Raw genomic sequence first — 20,594 nt, forward strand, 5'->3', positions numbered from 1 at the left:
CAAACCCACCGATTGTTCGCGCCTCTGCATGGACGATTTCCACCCATAGTGTACAAGAAAATCCTAAACTTTTCTAGTGAACATACCCTGGCTATTCCTCGGAGTCTGCACGACGTGACCAGGAGATCATGTAAATTGTGTATTTGTTTTGCAGTGAGTCTGAACATTTCCCGACATTGGCTTTGATTCACCAACGTTTCCACTGTCCAACTGATTCCGGTTTACACCAGTATTCTCCTTGGTGCTCTCTCATTAATATCAAAACTAGTAGCTACTATCTCAATGATGGCATCGTCCTCGTCGCTGCTTGTGTGACCTCCCGTCCAGCTCGATCCACCAGCACAACCCGAAAAGATGACAAGACATTGTCATTATCGAATGCATCAAAAAAAATTAATTGCAATGAAAAATGTAACCATACTACTATATGTCGGCAAACAACATAGCAATGTAATGAAATATAAATTTGCACAAATGGAGTAATAAAGCCTGCTATGCAATGATATATAAATTTGCACAAATGGAGTAATAAAGCCAAAGCCGCAACTGTTGCATAAACTCAGCACATCGTACCAAATGTTAGCACACATGAGGTTATAAACATCAAAATAGGTTTATTTGTAAAAACAACACACAACAGGACTCAAATTGAAGTGTAGTGTACAAACTACTGTGTGCCACCAGAAGAGGAATCAGCTCCATTTCCACGAGTGGTGATACTATATTCCAGGCGAGCGGCGGCGTCCTTGAGGTGAACGAAACAACGGTAGTGGAATGGGTCACGGAAAAGACGACACCGGGCCTCCAGTAGGGTGCCCATCATTTTCCACCAACTCCAAGCAAGCCTCAAGCCCTGTAGCCTTAGCTGCCTCTGCCTCCATTGCACGGCTCTGCATGGACAGCTCTCGGAGGTCCGCAAGCCTCTCCAGTGCCCGCCTAGCGGAGTCGCTTCAGGACTTCTTGGAAGAACTCCCTGAGACAACACTGTCTGTTTCTTTCTCCCCTCTTTCCCTTACCCTTATCTGCAGCCAGTGGTGGTGGAGATGGCATTGGTGGTCTATAAGGGCATTCACAGTGCACACACGTGGCGTGTGGCAATGTTTGACCAGCTAGACAAATCGCTTACGTGGAGGAGAGAGGGCAGTGGGGACCGTTCTTTCCATTGCTTCGCGTGACCAAGTTTGGCCACGAGAACCTCCTCGCACTCGGTCAGAAAAAGGTCAGAAAAGCTGGTCATCCATGCCAGAAGAGAGAGAGAGCGTTGAGATGAAAAGGTGAAAAGGTAAAGAGAGAGAGAAGAGAGAGTGGAGTAAAGGAGACATGGTAGGCCCCGTTGGATGCAACTTGAGCTGTGGCTTGCACTGTGAAGCATGTAGCTTATACAGTTCTTGGTCTATGTGGCATGCGAAGAACGCTAAAACTTGGTGGCGCACTGTGAATGGCCTAAGCTGCTGCGAGCTGCGTCACGTCAATGGTCTACCACTGAACTGCTCCTTGCGGTGTGGCTGGTGCAGCCGCCACGATGGCCGAGTGGTTTCCGACAACGGTGCGCCTGCTGAATACCACGTGGTGAAGGTCAATGTGCTTGAGAGGATCATTTTTGAAGCTGATCACACCTTTCTTGACCGGTGACAGAAGTGGACACCAAGAAGTTACATAATGCACAGATGATATGTACTGATGCAAGCAAAGCCTTGTTACAAACAAAATGAATTATTTTCTGGATGATGACAGCAAATATATAGTGCAGCTGTGAAATACAACACCTGCTGCTGCAATTTCAGACACAATACATATTTATCTCAACACAATATGCATAGTTTCAGAGTGAAGTTACCCAGATTTTGAGTAGCAAATTTCAGCAAGGAAGCAGTCACACAAATGCACTACTTGTACTAGTGAACATAGGCAGATTATGCATGACAAAACAGGGCCAATTTGCAGAGTACAGATTGGTCAGTGGAACAAAAAATGGCACTGGACAGGGCATAACGTTCTGTTTACAGGAAGGTATAAAGGAAGAACAGAGTATGCAATCAACTCTGTTTGTTCAGAAACAACACACCCATAATCCCATGCATGAATACTTCAACAGTGTGTTTTTACTGGGAACCAGAAGAGTCCAAGTGCATTACTACTTTCTGTTTTACAATGCTAGCAGTCCAGGTGCATTACTACCATATGGACTATTAAGGCAACTTGTACTGAAGGGGAAAAATCATGCAAACATGAGTGAACCAAAACCACTTATTGTACAAGTTCAAGTCAAATCAATTTTCAATTCCAACACTCTACACCCAAAACAAAAAGGTAAGTTGTTTAAAACAGATAAAGGGGATATGAAGTGACAAGCTATGCTGAAATAGTCATCTGGACATAAACCTTGTCAACATTATCAATTAATGGTGATCAGTGAAATCGTACCAACATAATTTATCTAGATTCTGAAGAAGAAAAAGGGATCAGGTAGTAAGTCACATTTGACAAAAATCTCCATGAATATCTTACAGCCATATGTTCTAAAAAAAAGTCATGGTCCCTTTTGAAATTAAACTGTCATGATTTATGTGATTTGATGCCATACATGAAACTGCACTTGTTTGTTGATTGAAAACATTTCACATGAACAGCATGAGATTGCTGGAGACAGGTCACAACATTAAGTTTCCGATCCATATAAACATAACTAGCGTGTGCAGGTGTATTAATCTAGGGCAAACATTCATCGATGAATGTTTAAACCATAGCAGCTATGAAGTCCAAGTGCATTACTACCAAAATGCTAGCAGTCCAAGTGTATATTGCTACAAATTTTTATAATAAAGAGTACATTTTACAATGGGCCACAGATTTTGACAAAGGTACGTTGTACAATGAACTAGGGTTAAGTCAATGTAGTAACTACAAACTATAAATCTTACATAAGTTTTTACTTTCTAAACATCTACTTGTTAGAAACAAAACTTCTACTTGTTTCTAAACTATACATCTCTTTAGAAACATAACATCTACTTGTTTCTAAATATATTGTTCTTATTACTATGGCAGTAGAATTGATGATGTCAACTATGTTATCTCTGACAACTTCATTTCATGTGATCAACCCTAGTCCAAAGTGCCAACTAGTGCAAACATCTATGTTGTAAGTTAAAAGATTGCTGTGGACCTTTTAAATTGAACATCTAATACATAATGCATGGTTCAAACTACTGCCAACTAGTGCAAACACATAATACATGGTGCAATGTGAAATGCACTCAATTATAAATTGAACATGTTCCTCAACTGTCACATGTACAATATCAATTACTGATAACTTTTTGCAATCAGTGCCCATCAACTGAATTCATAGTTATGCTCGACCATTGATGAATTAAACATTTTTTAACTTACCAACTGCTCTAAATAAAAGGGAATGGCACAACTGGCTACAACATGTATGCACAGTTCTAACTATAAAGCATATATGAGCACAATGCTTCCATTACTACAGCTGGTCATTTGTTTCGACAAACACAAGGAGAGAAACTGATTTTTGTCCTGACAAACTGAAAATATAACTATATGCATATAATAAATTGCAGTTCATACCATTTTTTTTAGATAATGGATTTTCATTAATCCGGCCTCTATATCCACAAGGGATATACACAGCCAAAAGGATACAAGAGTACTTAAACTCACACCTCAACAAAGAGGAGATAACAAACCAAAAAAACAAGAAAACCTACAACCTCGGTACATCCCTGCATCCTGACATCCTCAACTGAAACGGCCAAAAACAACAAGTGGAAATCATCTAGACGCCACCACCCCTAGTGTGTTGTCTCTGCGAATCTCCATAGATGTCATCTTCATCCGCTTCAAGTGAACCGATGCCACGGCCGCCAGGAAGCCCACCCTCATCCATCGTCCTCCGGTCAAAACTAGCCGACCAGACGCTAGTTGAAAGCAATTGTGTTTGCTTCGCCGGATTCCTAAGCCTCCGCCGCCCATAGGGCTGCCGTTGACTTCAGAATCCTCCTCCGTTCTTGGACTCCCAACCCGCTGCCACCTTTGCGCCGCTGTCGCCCACCAAGTCTGCCGCTGTCGCCCACCGAGTCTGCCAGTGACGAAGGAGGGGATAGAGGATTAGCTCCATCTCCATCCAGCACAGCTACCCACCAAGTCCGCGACGCCGTCGATGACAAAGGAAGGAACGGTGTGCTAGCCCCTATCACCGCCGCCCATTGAGACCACCGGTGATGGAGAACTTGCCGCCACACAGCAACCATGCCCATCACCGGAGCGCCCCACTAACCGGCAACCTCCACCGCTGCCACCACCCCCCGGCCAACCGACGCCATAGGCGCCTGCCTTGCCGACTGCCACCGGGCGCGACCGCTACCGCCGTCGGCATCACCTCCACTGCGTCGCTCGCCGGAGCCAGGCGAGACCCACCGTGCCGCCCCCTCTCTAGGAAGGGGACTGAGGAGGAAGCCTTGCCGCCAACCCAGCGGACCTGCACCCTCCGGCGACCTGCTCCAGCGGTCATGTAGTGTACATACCGCATTCTTGCTTTCCCACCATGAATCATTAGCGACAATGGCTGAAGTAAGGGGATCACGACCCAGCCCGGTAGCCTGCGATTCTAACCACACCCACATGTGGAACCGCTTCTTACACTGCCCCCAAATGTACTCCAATTGAGCCTTGTTCACCCTCTTCCTACACTTGCTGTACATTTTTTTCGCCAGATTCTCCCATGCCTAGGGCTTGGGGGAGTTGGAGGTGATGTTGTAAGCTGCCATCTCCTCCAAGCAACTCTCAAGAAACACACGAACCTCCATATCGGTCCAGCGGTGACGCCTATCGGACATCTACTACATGCAAGTCAACCCAAATTGAATCGGAAAGAAAAAATGTAGACAAGCCACAATACCTTCGATGAGTCGTTGTCGCGGACGAGGTCCCAATCAATTGAACGGCCGACGGTGGCAGGGCTCACTCTTCGAACAAACTCGTTGACGGCTTTAGGAGACTTGGCGCAAACCTTACAAAGGGCATGCGCGATATGAACCACGTCGTCAGCTGCAGCCTTAGCGCTGCCAGCGTCGGAGGTGACAGAGTCGGAGGAACCCTCGCCGGACTCCAGATCGGCGCCACGGACAGAGATCGGCACGGCTTGAGGGGATTCAACAATCGCCCCCTCCAATGCGATCCGCAAGAGCTCCCGCTCTCGCTTCCGCTTCTTCGCTCTCATCTCTATCCGACCATGCACACACTCGGCCTCAAATAGAGGTGGCTCCTCAACTCCGCCAGCTTGGACGCCTTGATGCGACTCTTCACGCCAGCGCTGTGTCACCCGAGAGGCCGAGAGTATGAGCACAAACATGGCCAGTCTGCCAAAGCTGGGCGGCCTGACGAGCGCCGATGCGTGATGCACACATCGAGCACGCCGGCCGGCTTTTACCGCCCTCGAGGATGACGTAGACAACTCGAGAGCAGTGTGGCTTCTCCACTTCCGCCCGTTTCCGGCACATTTACCTGACCGTTGCCGCAAGATGACACGCGAGCGAGAATCGATGGGGGAGCATGGGGGCTGCAGGCGAGGGGAATCGATTCTCCGCCACAGGCCTGGGTCGCATCGACGACCGCCGAAGCACTGGGAGAGCAGCAGCGAGAGGAGGAAGAAAGGGAAAGCGCATTGGATGCGCTGCCTCCAGACGGAAAAGGTGTCTCGCAACGGCCACTTCTCACGTCAGTTAACGCAATGAGGTCCGCCTCACACCACGTCGTTAGATTACTGTGTGTGGGACCATGCTTCCAGTGCACGGAACACTGCCCGGTTCCCAATTTTTTTCCCAAAAACATCACATCGAATCTTTGACACATGCATTAAGCATTAAATATAGATCAAAAGAAAAAACTAATTGCATAGTTTGCATGGAAATCTCGAGACAAATTTTTTGAGCCTAATTAGTCCATGATTAGCCATAAGTAATATAGTATCCCATATATGTTAATGACAGATTAATTAGCCTTAATTAGTTTTTTCATTCGTGTCCGAAAACTCCTTCCGACATCCGGTGAAACGTCACCCAAAAATTTTCTTTTCGCGAAATAAACAGGGCCTGAGTATGTGATGAGTCAGGTACGTAGTACCTTGATGGCGACATGTTCTTGGCCCAAGACTTGTGGCTATTTTAAATCACAGGAATGAAAAAAAAAGAATAGAAAAAATATGGGATTCCGATAGAAATACAAGTATAAAACAAATGATTAGAACACATAGAAAAAACATATGAATGATTGTTTGATCGGGCCGCAAGAAAAACACAGAAATTTGAAAAGAGATAAAGACTCAAAGGATTCTTTCCATGAGGTTCTACCTCTTGTTAAATTTTCTCCAAAACTTACGTGGAAAGAGGCATTCCATTGGAATTTCATAGGATTCCATGAGGTTCATTCCTTTCATTCAAAGGGCTATGTAGAAAAAAAATCATATAAAAGTGAAATCCTCTAAAATTACTATGAATTTTCTTTTGAATCAAAGGGGCATCAACCATGCTGGAGCGGATGTAGAACATAGAGTTGAACAAGAATATATGTCACATGTGTCGTTGATGAGCTTATTAGGTGCTATTTCTGATCTCTTCGGATGAAGGTGAGGTGCATGTTGTTTTACTGTTACAGTAATTGAGTGACATGGCTGTACTTGTCTCCATGGGTTACATTGGGTGTGTTCGGCTGTCCAATTGCAGTGGTTGTGCGGCGCTGCTGCTGCGACTATGGTAAAAATTATATGGTGCTACTGTAGCTGCTGGCTGTTATCTAGTCACACCTAACAGGCCCATTGTTATATTATTGGTCACAAGTACACATATATCCTTGTACTAGCCAGCAGTGCACTTTGTGGAAGTCTATGTGATTTTCCAACAAGTTCATATTTGTTTCAAAAAATCCAATAAATTTATATAGCAAATAAAGGACGGTAAAGTGCATGTCCAGATCCACTAGCCTCTCGCCTCTAGGCTTGTCAAGGTATATAAAGGAGAGCCAACGCGGGGAGAGAGCAACATCAAATGAGGGGGCGCGCGATACTGGGTCTGCACCATAGTACTTCTCCATTTTTCAATATGATGTTATTGATTTTTTAAGATACGTTTAACCATTTGTCTTATTTAAAAATATGTAATTATTATTTATTTTATTGTGACTTAATTTATTATCAAATGTTCTTTAAGCACAGCTTAAATTTTTTTATGTTTGAAAAAAAATTGAATAAGATAAATGGTTAAACTTTTTTTTATCGGGAGCCAAATGATTACACGTTTATAAAAAATCAATGGTATTATATATTAGAAAATAGAGGTAATATAAAATGCAGGACCGATTGATGACTTGGTCGACCACTCAGCTGCTGCGTAATTGGGCGCCCCCAATGGGCGGGTGATCGCTCCCTACGATCAACCCGCCCCTCTCCACTATACTCCAGTCCCTTCTCTCTTTTCATCATAAATTTAAAAAAAAAACAAAGTTAGTAAAAAAAATTTTAAAAAATCTAATACTCTCATTCATGTGCATAGACTTTATACTGTAAACTTTGCACGCATAAACTTTATGTATAGAAATATTTTATGTATAGAAATATTCTATATATAAAATATTTGAATCCGAATTTGAATTTGAATCGGGTATATAAACTTTTGACTTATAAACATTCGCTCTACAAACTTTACGTGGATAAACTTTATATGTGTAACTTTAGGTGTATAAACTTACTAAAAGAGGAAAATAATGCACGTATAAACTTTATGTATAGAAATATTCTATATATAAAATATTTGAATCCGAATTCGAATTTGAATCGGGTATATAAACTTTTGACCTATAATTTTTAGGTGTGTAAACTTTAGATATATAAACTTACTCGAAAAGAAAAAAACTATATGGCGAAAAAAAAATTGATCGTCTCAGGCTATCGATCGCTAATTAGCGATCTCGTGCGTAATTACATTAATATTTCTTAGTTCTGATTCAGGAATCTAGCCCCTCAACGTAGTCAAGAAAGAAATATACAAAGGAGAGAGAGGTTGCATCGAAGATTCATGTAACAGGTTTGTATAATCGTAGGTAGGATCGATAGTCGTCCAAACCCCTCTAATACGTCTGCTTGACCATTTGAATTGTTATGCCGATTCTCCCACGAGAGGCTTGAAAACAAGTGAAGAAAATGTTTCAGCAGTCGTCAAGGTTGTTTATGGTCTTAATGTAAAACAACTGGTCTTGGTGAGCATGCTGTAGTGGAGTATGAAGGAAATCGTTTTCTTGGAGTCAGCTGCAGGAAGATGCATGAATAGTTTTTTTTCACCAACCACCTTTTTTTCTATCATTCATGCGCAGCAGTGTGCCGAGCACGGCGTCTGCACAGCCCAAAAATATACTCCCTCCGTTCAAAACTACACCCTTTTTTATATACTATATACTTTTGTTCATTTGAATATGTGATGAATAAATTCACCCTGAAATTTTTCGTAAGTTCAGCCTAATGGTAAGAGCAAATTCGGCCTGTACGTAAGCAATGTACGACGCTTCAATCCGGTCCACAAGTCTGCTTTATTTCGGCCCAACAATTTGGGTAAATTGGGTCGAACGTGCGGCTCAATTGAGACCAACAGTTTGCGTAAAGTACTCCCTCCGTTCACTCGACGCGCACGTATTTTAATATTTAACTCTTTAAATATTTGATCCATAAACAGTTTATTATAAATTAATTTATTATTATATGATTATAATTTTGTTGCTACAAATATCATAGTATATGATATATTTAAATCTTAGCGAGTAGAACGGGACGAAGGGAGCGCTTAACTTGTTCAATAGATTGAAGAGAAGCAAATGTCTATCTTTATTTAATCAGAGGTTCAGCCGTTAAGTGGGCAATTTTGTTTTGGTTTCTGTTAAAGTGAGCCCTAAAATGTTTAATTAGGGAGCTAATAAGTGCCCTTGCAAAATAGTCTATGAGAGTGAAACAGAGAACTCTTACAAAAGCATAAGTTCACATAAAAACTTTTAATAGTTTATTTATGTTTTGTGTTTCAGAACAAAGTGTTCCGATGCATGATTTAACCGTGTTTCATTATTTTAATAGTCTGAAACATGTGTTAAGTTAGTGGTGAAATATTTTTCTACAAATACCGAAACAACGTACAATTTTTAAAATCGAGTGCCTGATTTGCAGTAGCCTCCCAATAGTGCTTGTTAACTTGGCTTAGGAGGCCACATCCATTCGGTCCCAAATAAGCCTATTTTGGTCTGAAAATGTAGATCGGATAGGGGAATACTTTAAAATTCAAAATAATTAAACAAGAAATAAAAAGATTTTGTTGGAATTGTTCATTGAGAAATGTTAAGTGAGCAATTTTGTTTTATTAGTTCTGGTAAAGTGAGTCGTAAAAAGTTTAATTAGCGCGAGCTAAGTGCCCTTGCAAAATACTACCATAGTTCACAAAAGCACAAATTCATACATATATAGTAACAACTTTTACAGAAGCAGTTCGTACATAACAATGCTTGCACATTCATGCGCGCATGACATGAAACTCAGAAATAAAAATATACTCGCAAACAAGGATTACAAATTAAAAACAGGAACATGACCAGGAAATATGTGAAATAAAACAAACTTTACATGCACATAGAGAATATGCTGAACCAAGTAGCAATATCTTGATCGGATTCTTTAATTTGTTCATGGATAGGATTACGGCAACTGATTTTTGAATGCTATTATTGTGGCCGGGTAACATTATCTAACAGTAATTACACTACACAATACGTACGCTAGCACTGGCACTCCCATGCATCTGATTCAGGAGGAATGAAATTAATGGTCTGAGGTGGTAATGCATATGCTAGCCACGTGTATAGTACTTGAGAATGGCGAAGACCATGGAGGTACAAGAAAAGCTCAAGAGTAGGAATGCAGCCAGTAACGAGAGGCAAGTCAACGGGTTTTTGCAATGCCTCATGCAGCAGATCGCGAAGTACTTGCAGCAAAACCCATTCCTCCAGTACCTGTTGACATCTTCGAACATGCTAGTGTACCGGTGATTGCTCACATCCACCAACGCACACCTGCCGAGCTCGTTGAAGAAGGAGGCCACCTCGTCCTCGTTCGACAGCAGGTTGTCCAGGATGCCCTTCCTCTGGAGAACCGCGACGTCTTCTCTGGTGTTGATGAGCGCGTTCATGAGCACCACGTAGCTTGTCACAGGTCCGACAGCAGCACCGTTGTCAGCTGGTTCTCCCTTGATTTGATCGTAAGCGAAGAGGTTTGCCAGTAGGATCTTGGAGCCGAAATTTATCTGAAAACGAGGGATCCTAATGATCTTACCCTGAAATGTCGCGTCAAACATTTTGACCTGCTCACTCAATCCCCTCACTCGGAATCTCACACCGTTGTCTTGTAGCTCGCTTGCCGCTGGGATTCCTCGTGGCACAATCGTATTGGGACAGATGTTGATGCACAGGCTAAATGGACAATTACGATTATTTGGTTCAATCCCCATGTTGTTGTTGATGACAAGCTTGTACTGAAGATCAAGCAAATGACGAATCTGCTGATTCGTCGCATCTGGCAGCCTCAACTGGTCCAAATTAGCCCAGGAAAACTGACCCTGCCTGTTGTTGAAGAATTCGGTTACTAGGTCAACCAACTGGGAGTCATTGTTGAAGACAGGATTTGCACCCATGTGCCTCCTGAATTCATTGAAAAGCCTGTCGAGAACGAAGAACGGTATTTGGTTATCGACCAGGAGGAGGTCGTAGTATATGCTGTTCGACATCAACTGCATGTGATTGTCGACATGGGCATGGTCTCCCTCTCTCCACTGGAGGAGGAGCTCGACGATGAAGCACCCGTCACGCGTGAGCATGTCCGCGGTGTACAAGCCAACATTGCCGCTGTAGCACCGGAAAGCTCCTTCGATACAGTGGTCAATTGCATCTTGATGGCTCACATTGCCCAGCCGCTGCAAGAAGCTACGGCAGAATCGGTTCTTGTGAACTTCCATATTGCTGGTGCTCTTGTTGCCATGGTGATAGGGGCCGATGGAGACCACTCTAGGCTCGAACAAACCCCTATTGGCCTCCCGCATGTATGTCGGGAGCTGCACCAAGTTGTTGATCTCCATAGCAATAGCGGCAGACAAGACAATCGTAGAACTTGTGTATTTCTTGTATTTTTTTATAAACGACTGTGTATTTCTTGTATAACTTGATGGATTAATACTAGTGCATGGTGCCTTATATATATAGTTATCACATATACATGGTGATACGTGATATATGGCTAGCGGCATGTTACTTACGTAGTCATACACATCACAGCAGAAATTAAAATTGATGGCGTGCAAGTGTTGCTAAATTTAGTTTAAGTTTAAATCAGTTAAGGAAATGTTTACCCAGCTGCAGGACCTGTAGTTTTTTGTATTTATTACTACTGTTGAGGAAATACTTGATCTTAAGGTCAACGGATTTCCCTCATAGAGCAACTCCTTGCCTCCCACTTGGTGCAGTCAACTTGCACAACTTTGTATTTTAGGATTTGAATGAGAATTTGCCAGTTTTGCTTTGATTAAAAATGCTTAATGTAACTTGTCTACAGTAAGCATAGAAAGTGATTGAATTGGGCTGTGTTTAGTTCCATTCAAACTTCCAACTTTTCCGTCACATCAAATGTTTAGACACATGCATGGAGCATTAAATGTGGAAAAAAAAAGCCAATTGCACAGTTTACATATAAATTGCGAGACGAATCTTTTGAGCCTAATTACGCCATGATTTGATAATGTGGTACTACAATAAACATTTGCTAATGATGGATTAATTAGGCTTAATAGATTCATCTCGCAGTTTACATGCGGAATCTATAATTTGTTTTGTTATTAGTCTACGTTTAATATTTCAAATGTGTGTCCGTATACGTCAATTTTTTTTTCCAAAACAACTAAACATGGCCTTGAAAATAACGACAGGGCGTCACATACGATGTTACTTTCAATTGAAAAGAAGCAAAACCAGGTGTGTGTGTTTTTTTGTGTGTAAAACAAACTGATTCAAAGAGTGAAAACAGAGTGCGGTCTTTTCCTTTAAAGAAAAAACAGAGTGTGGTCATTGATCCCCTAACATATATTATTTTTATATAGTTATTACAGCGCACTACATTCTAAAACTCAAAATACAAAAATATCACACCATCATATTAAACCTCATTCTTACATGCTATATTATGAATACTTTACTATGTTTCAGAGCTTTAAAATGTAAAAATGTTGAATCATTATCCCCCATAACTTACATAGTATTTTACTATATACATATCCATTATTTTTTTATTATATCATATATCATATATATATATATATGACACTCATATGGGGCACCATGGTATCAAATGCACAAAATCACTTAAATTTTTTAAAATTTTCAAATTGTGAGTATATACCTAGTTATAAGAATTCGATTCATACCTATACCTATCAACAAATAACTCAAATTTAACTTTATTTCACAATCCATGATTACATAACTAACTAATTATATATTTGGATGCTATATACCTAGAATCAAAATCTAACAAAAACAAGTTCAAATTCAGTTCAAACTTGCTTTGAACTAGTTAGTAAAGTAGTTAATGTTAATACCTAAATATTTGAAAAAGTTTCATACTCATTTGAATTGGGTATATACTCAATTTCAACCATGGTGCCCGGGCACCATGGAGCACCAAACAAATTTAATATATATATATATATATATATATATATATATATATATATATATATATATATATATATATATATATATATATATATATATATATATATATATATATATATCCAAATAGTTCTTCCTTACTTACTTAATGTTTCTTCTGTCATTAAACCACACCACATCAATTGTTATTATTAATCCATGGGCCAAATTGTCTTGTTCATTTTTCCTTCTCTCCTAAACTCATACCACCTTATTTTTATATTTGGATCATCAATTTACATATTATTTAAATTATCATAAACCTAATGATTTATAGCATTTGAAATAATTGATTAGATAAGCAAATTATATAAGCTCATATCGTCTAGCTATTTTACACATTATTTTTTCTACTATTATCATATGAAACTCTGACAACAACGCGCGTGATTTGACCTAGTTTACTAAACCTAGAGGCTCAAGAAACATCACCCGACAACCTCTTTCACTATTTTTACTCTCTCCAGTATTTTGTATTTGACGTTGGGTAGTTCACATCACATATTCGCATCGTCTCTTTAGGACTCCTTTGGGAGCTAAGGGGAAATAAAAAAACCGAGGGAAATAGCTCCCCCACAGGGATTTTCCCTGTGACATATGAAGCCCCTCCGCTTCCAGGGAAAATCCACTGCGTCATTTGGATTGCTCGCACGACCTAGCTTCCCAGGAAACCCACTGATTTCTCGCATGATAGAAATGCCTTGTAGTATAGTAAAACAAAAATTAGAATAACTAATTAGCAGGAAAAAATCAGGTGACAAAGAAATCTGAAAGTTCATAGAAAATTCAGAATATCAACATTTTTTTCGGGATATTTAAGTGTGCATATGGAAAATACATACAGAATTCAATAAAAGTTCAGAAAATTCACAAACAATTTGGAACAGAAGAGGACAGTAGTTGAAATCGCGAGGGGGTATCAAGAAGGGAGACTTGGCAGTGGCGTCTCAGGAGAGGGAGAAGCGCGGAGGTAGCATGCATCTCACCAGAGGGGAAGGCATGGCGGCAGTAGTGGCGTCTCGCCAGAGGAGAGGCGGTGATGGCCTTGCGACTTTATGAGAGGGCAGGAGGTGGAGGAACCAACCGAGGAAGCGACGGAGAAAATATTTCCGACCCTGTGAGGCCAGGATTGTTTCCCATGGAAACGACGTTGATTGGCCCAGGTTTTCCCCTCCTCGCGGGCTTCCAAAGGCACAGTTTATCCCGTGGAAGTTTCCCCAGCAGGCTTTCTCCCTAGGGTAGTTGGGCCAGGAACCCCAAGATCCCGAGCTGCCATGCCCCGCGCTTTAGTACGGGCTATATATTAGATATTGGAGAAATGATGAAATGATTTGGATTGAAATATTTGAAAATGATGATTTAGCATGTGTGTACACTACAAAAGATCTTATGATAGCGTTTCATTTATGTCACAAAAACTACAAAATATGTCACATTTCAAATTCTATGACGATCGCGTGATCAAAAGTCAATCGTCACCTATCATGTGTCTCTAATCATGTTCTGTGACAAAATCATATCTTTTCATCATTAAACTAGTGACGATCCTTCTTTCGTCATTGAGTTATGACGCTCATGTTCGTCATTATGAAGCCGGAAAACGTCACAAATCACAAAGCCTGGATGACTATGCAGTTTCCATGTAGGACAAGAAACATCATAAAATTGTAGTACAATGCCACATGGAGCTGACATGGCATGTTAATTGTGACAACCTGAATCATCATGAAATTTCTTATGGGCTGTTAAGGTCCATGTATGGAGCAATATGTTTATGGGCTAAGCATAATTGTAGGTCCGATAAGATAGAGGAATGACCATATAAGCCCATTACAAAAGCCCATATAAGCTCGAGATGTAAAGAACCCATATATCATAATATATATAAGCCCAATTATTATTCAATATAGCACAAGTCCATTTATCATCCCAGCCGCATACAGGTAAAGCCTAGTCTCATACAATCAAAGCTCATTCACATATACAGGTGATCTCTGTATAGACCATAGCAAAATAATAAGTTTAGTACATCTTCACTAAATCCTAGATATCAAAATAAGTTCCTAGGTTAACTTACCAAATACAACCACAAGCAGTGGTGAAGCCAGGATTTGATATTAGGGGGGTGTGGGGTGAGGATAAGCTATAAGAACGAACAACCACTCCATACCCCGCTAATCTCAAAAGATAGCAAAGGAGACCAAATAGTCACCATCAATAAAAATCAATGCGTAAACTAGTCCTTTACATTTTGGAACTAGGCTCTATTGCTAAATCCTTTCAATCTAAACTACTGAATAATCACACAAATAAGTATCTTCTATTTTACTTTGAAAAAAGATGAGAAATCATAAACTAAATTTGTAATCATGTTTCTTGCTAATGTTTTTTTAGAAGTAACATTGTAAGTACAGCCATACAACAACAGGAATGAGAGGAGGGGGTGTGGGGATGGTTCGGATAGGGGGTGTTGGCCCCCTCCGGCACCCCCCACAGCTGCGCCCCTGACCACAAGAGCAAACTAGATTCACTAAGTCCACACTAGTTCCACCCACATGTAACTCAGCAAAAAATCAATGTCCAACTCAGCCAACCATACTCTGCAACAACCTCAAATGTAGTCCTCTTAGGCATCTGTGAGACAACAAAATTTAGGAATTAAGCCCCAGTTTATAGAACATAAATTTAAATTTAAACCGACACCTGTTAATTGCGCAACACACAACTTTCCTGCGTCAACAGCTCTCTTATCCCCTGAGCTTTACTAGTTTTGTACTAACGTTGAACAAAAACCATCCATATACCAATTCTACTTTAATACTATGCATAACAGAGTCGATTTTAGCAAGTAACTGCTAAGTACTCTTCTTCAAACAAAACCACAAAACTGACTTTAAATCGCATGACAAAATGACTGCTAACTACTAGACTTAAATTTCCCCTTTAATGGATAAAAATGCTATATGTTCATGTGACCAGGATTAAGAAAAAACAACACAAGAAGTTTCGGATTATTGAAGAATGAATTGCATAGGTCTCACCTAGGCCAGCTTTACCTTCACCATTCTCATCTGCTCTTACCATCACCTATTGGAGTAGACAACCAACATGGTCGGATCAACACCTACAAAGCATAAGTTGAGAATTGAAGAGAAGAGAAAGAACGTGTAGAACTAAACGAAATCAAATGCAGCATGGATCTTAAACATACATAATATATGGATCTTATAGTAGGCAATACCATGTAAGCACGACTACATATATAATACATGGATCTTAAACATAAAGTAGTAAGATTTTGGAACAGTATCATGATTTCAACAACATTCCAAGTCTATACCTTTGCGCCTTGGATCTGACCACATCTCAATTAGTGCTTGCAATAGCATATTATTCATGAAATTAACTAAGGTATAGGCATAGCAAAATTCATGAGTTAGGCACAATAAAATCATAATGTAACCCATAGCAAAACAGTAAGACTTCTACATAGCAAGATTGTTGGATTAGGCATAGAAAGTTGAGTCAGGCACTCAGGCATAGCAAAATGGATGAGACTGTTGCTCCCCATCCCTCTACAAATCATGCAATTCCAAGATCTGCTCTCAACCCAGCCAAACCAAGTACTGCTGCTGTTCATTCCTCTATGCTCAAGAACTTAGGCTCGCGAAGGATGAGACCCGATCAAAGGGGAGCAGGCTGACCATTACCTCGGTGCTCAAGAACTCAGGCTCACGAATGACGCAGCTGACGCCTCCGCCGTCGTCGCTGCACCGCTGCCACCGAGCCGTACTAGGCCTGCCGCGGCGGAGAAGGCTGGCGCTGCGCAAGCCGTCGACGCTGTGGCACGCCGTCGCCAAGCCACCCCGGGGCCGCCGCTGCAAGCCGTCGACGCAGCCGCACGCCATCGCCGAGCCACCTGGGGACCGCCGCCACGTGATCTGGCCGCCCTAGGCCCGGGAGCGCCGTCGGCGGCATATCCGCTGCTCCCAAGCCTGGCCGCGGCGAGCAGCGATGGAGGAGGAGGCCAGCGGCGCCGCACGCTGTCATAATATATATCCACGCAGCAACATTTTCGGGTGAAATTTGCACATGTTTAGGCCGAATTTAGGAGTTCGTATGGGCCAAATTTCGCAACTGCTATAGCTGGCAGTGAAGTGGCGGTAGCGGAGCTAGTCCCAAGAGGCCGAGTGGATGGAAGGAGCATGTCAAACTGCTAGGTGTGTTCGGACCTCTTGCTTCCCAACCCAACTCCCTCGTTTTCTACACGTACATTTTTCAAACTACTAAACGGTGCGTTTTTTGCAAAAAGTTTCTATATGAAAGTTGCTTAAAAAATTTAAATTAATCTATTTTTTTAAAAAAAATAGCTAATACTTAATTATCACGCGCTAATGGATCGTTTCATTTTCCGTGTGAGATAGGTTCCCAACTTCCTCTTGCAAACACACCCTAACCCTAGAATAGCCTAATATCGTTGTCGGATTAAAGGCCCAAATTACCCTGTTAATGAGTGGTTGGATTTATTAACTATACTGTTGTATGTACTATATATACCACTTGTAAAAGTTACCGTAAAAGACAAAAAAAAAACAGATACATTATATTTCTGGTAATATTTTGTAATGTACTTTACCACGCCATCCACCACCTCACAAAAATTCAATGAAACATGACTTATATATACATGGAGAAAAAATAAGGAGAATGTTAACTGAGCTTGTTTGTATTTGTAACTAGATGAATACCCCACCGCGTTGCTGCGGAAAATTAATTTGCATAATATGTACAAATAAAATGTAATTTGATTATCAAAACTAAAATAATTTGATACAATTTTGGGCCCAAAAATAATTGGGATTACATGTTTTATAAGAGAAGAAAGAAGAGACAATTTAGACCATAAATTTATCATTCAAAGGCTAGAAATAATTGGGATGATGTGGCTTAATGAGATAAGAGAGAAATAACATTAACTACACTTAGTGGGGATGAACTATATAAGTATATAGGATTTGTGTAGTGCAGTGAACCCCTCAAAAAATATTTAGGGAGATAAGTGCTCTTGCAAAACAGTACACGACAGTAACACAGATTTTATTCATGATAAAGATGGGGAACAACTTTTACACAAGTAGAAGTACAAACATGACAGGAATTAAGGCAGGAAATAAAATCCACACACAAGGATTACAAACTAAAAGAAGTAACATGATCAGGGAATGTATGAAATGAAAAAAAAAATTACATGAGAGAACAGATTAACCAAGTAGTCATCTCGATTGGATTCTTCCTATATCCACTCATGTGTACGAGTGGTTGGCCACTGATTTTTTAGATCCTTCTGTCTCCTGATGGAACGATATTTTTTGGTGACATTATACAAAATATTATAGTAATAACATAAATAGATAGCACGGTCACATATTCATTTGGTGCGAGATCATAAAATAACGTGAGAACACTGAACACGTGAGGTGTAACGCTAGTGTCTAGCGATGTTTATACTTGAGGATGGTGAAGAGCATGGAGGTGAATGAAAAGCCTAGGAGCATAAGTGCACCCACCAGAGAGAAGAAAGTCCACGGGTTGCTGAAATGCTTCCTGCGTAAGATCACTAAGTGCCTTCCAAGACTGAATGGGTTCCTACAGTACCTGTTCACATTGTTGAACATGGTAGTGTAGTGATGCTTTGTCACATCCACCAAGGCACACCTGCCGAGATTGTTGAAGAAGGATGCTACCTCTTCCTCACTTGACAGCAGGTTGTCGAGGATGCCCTCACGCTGGAGAACCATGACGTCACGTTTGGTGTTGATGAGAGCGTTCATGAGCACCACATAGCTCGTCACGAGTCCAACTGTGTTGTCCGGTTGGTCCTCAGTTTGGTCCCCTTGATGAGGTCGTACGTTGTCCCTTGATTGGTCATAAGCGAAGAGGTTTGCCAATAGTATCTTGGAGCCAAAGTTGATTTCAAAGCGAGGGATCATCATGTTTGTACCCTCAAATTTCACGTCAAACATTTTGGTGTGTTCATCCTCATCCTGGTAGAATTTAACACCATAGTCTTCGAGCTCATTTGCCCCAGGGATTCCTCGCAGGTAACTATTGTCCGTCTGGTCAATACTAATCGTCGTGTCATTGGTGCTGATGATAAGCTTGTACTGAAGGTCAAGCAAATGACGAACCTCACTTGCATTAGAAAGATCTAACAGGCCTGGAGACTTAGCCCAAGAGAATTGACCCTCGTGGTTGAAGAATTTCTTAGCAAGTGTGAGCAACTCATTCTCAACATCGGCGTTGTCGAGCTCTTCATCCCCCTTCAACTTGTGAAAAAGCCTAGAGAGAATGAAGAAAGGTATCTGGTTATCGACCAGGAGGAGGTCGTAGTATATGCTGTTCCGCATCGACCGCACGTAACTGTCATGGTTGAGTCTTCCCATGTTCCACCGGATGAGGAGCTCAATGATGAAGCACCCGTCCAGGGTGAGCATCTCCGCGGTGTAGTCGCCAACATTGCCACTATAATTCTCGAGAGCTTCTGCAAGAGAATTACGAGCAATGTCTTGAATGCATTGTTCAAGATTCATATGACCTAGAGGCGGGGCAAAACACTGCCGGAGGAAGCGCTCCTTGTAAGCTTCCATGTCGTGGGTGCTCTCGTTGCTGCGGTGATAGGGGCCAATGGAGATCACCCTAGGCTCAAAGAGGCCTTTGTTCGCCTCCCGCATGTACGCGGGCAGCCGCACGATGGTGGTGTTGGTCATCATCTCCATTGCCATAGTCTAGTAACTAGAGCTAGCTAGACGTACAGGCAGACAATTGTGTCTTTTAGGGATAGATAGACAAGCTATAGCTATAACTTTTCGCACTGCTTTAATTTGATGGATTAGTACCACTGTGTTGTGCTTTATATATACAGTGCTGCTAAGTGTTGCTGCATGTTACTTACGCATCACAGTGGAAATTAAAATTGATGGCGTGCAAGTGCATGCTGCTAAAAAAGTAAGGAATGTTTGTTCAACTGCAGCATTGGTAGTTCACGGTGTTAATATTACTACTACCCATTGGGGAAGTACTTAATCTTAGCGTGCGTTTGGCAACTTTTAGTAAGAGGACATCAACCTCAATACCAAATTATTTGATCTCTGGTGGAAAATATCAAATCCAAAAGTACCCATATATAGAAAGCAGAACTTGGAATCCCCAACTCTGGAATTTTCGCCCTCTACTTCTACTAAGGGATATGTTCGCTCCCAATCCTACTGTGTTCCCCTATGGGAGGGGGGAAGAAAAACATGTGGCGTGCGCCCATGAGAGGGGAGATGGATTTTTGTTTTTGTTGGTAGAATGAGCTCACTTTTTGTTATTAAGAGTCAGTTTTGATATATTTGTCGGAGAGAAAAATCAATTTTATCGATCTTAAAATATGATTTGGAATCCCAATATCATAATTTTGGGATGAATTTTTAGACTTCTCTTCGGCATGCTCTTAGACGAGGGAGTTGGTGGAGTGATTGGTCATCGGAGTTTTAGTTTTACTCCCCGTCATCCCTTGTCTGGTAATACAAACGAGAATTATGAAAAATTCGGGTGGGAGTTGAATTATAAGTAATAATGTATGGCTTAGATTAATTCGTCATGGAAATTCCCTGCTAACTACCACCCCTACCTAATTGAAAAGGTAGAATCTGCTCTTAAACTTCACTTCTAAATAGCTCTCAAACTTTTATTCTCTCCTCCTACCTAATTATTAAAAAGTTATACATTTGCTCTTAAACTTCACTTCTAAA

The 20,594-nt window shown here is 41.2% G+C and overlaps 2 protein-coding genes and 1 pseudogene across 2 annotated transcripts; all 3 read right to left on the minus strand.

Annotated features, from left to right (window-relative positions):
- Window positions 1-529: 529 nt before the first annotated feature.
- LOC107278520 (uncharacterized) lies at window positions 530-4,859 on the minus strand (annotated as a pseudogene).
- A 5,037-nt stretch (window positions 4,860-9,896) lies between these two features.
- Window positions 9,897-11,177, minus strand: LOC107275544 (UPF0481 protein At3g47200). The gene has a single exon (XM_015763781.1). It carries the CDS (start codon window positions 11,175-11,177, stop codon window positions 9,897-9,899), a length of 1,281 nt encoding a protein of 426 aa, XP_015619267.1.
- A 7,116-nt stretch (window positions 11,178-18,293) lies between these two features.
- Window positions 18,294-19,577, minus strand: LOC112937326 (UPF0481 protein At3g47200). Its single transcript, XM_026021805.2, has one exon. It carries the CDS (start codon window positions 19,575-19,577, stop codon window positions 18,294-18,296), a length of 1,284 nt encoding a protein of 427 aa, XP_025877590.2.
- Window positions 19,578-20,594: the final 1,017 nt, after the last annotated feature.

This window comes from Oryza sativa, chromosome 12 (assembly GCF_034140825.1).
Source record: "Oryza sativa Japonica Group chromosome 12, ASM3414082v1".
Lineage (NCBI taxonomy): Eukaryota > Viridiplantae > Streptophyta > Magnoliopsida > Poales > Poaceae > Oryza > Oryza sativa.

Coding starts and splice junctions, on each gene's coding strand:
- LOC107275544 (XM_015763781.1), bottom strand. CDS start 11,177: ATGGAGATCAACAACTTGGTGCAGCTCCCGACATACATGCGGGAGGCC.
- LOC112937326 (XM_026021805.2), bottom strand. CDS start 19,577: ATGGAGATGATGACCAACACCACCATCGTGCGGCTGCCCGCGTACATG.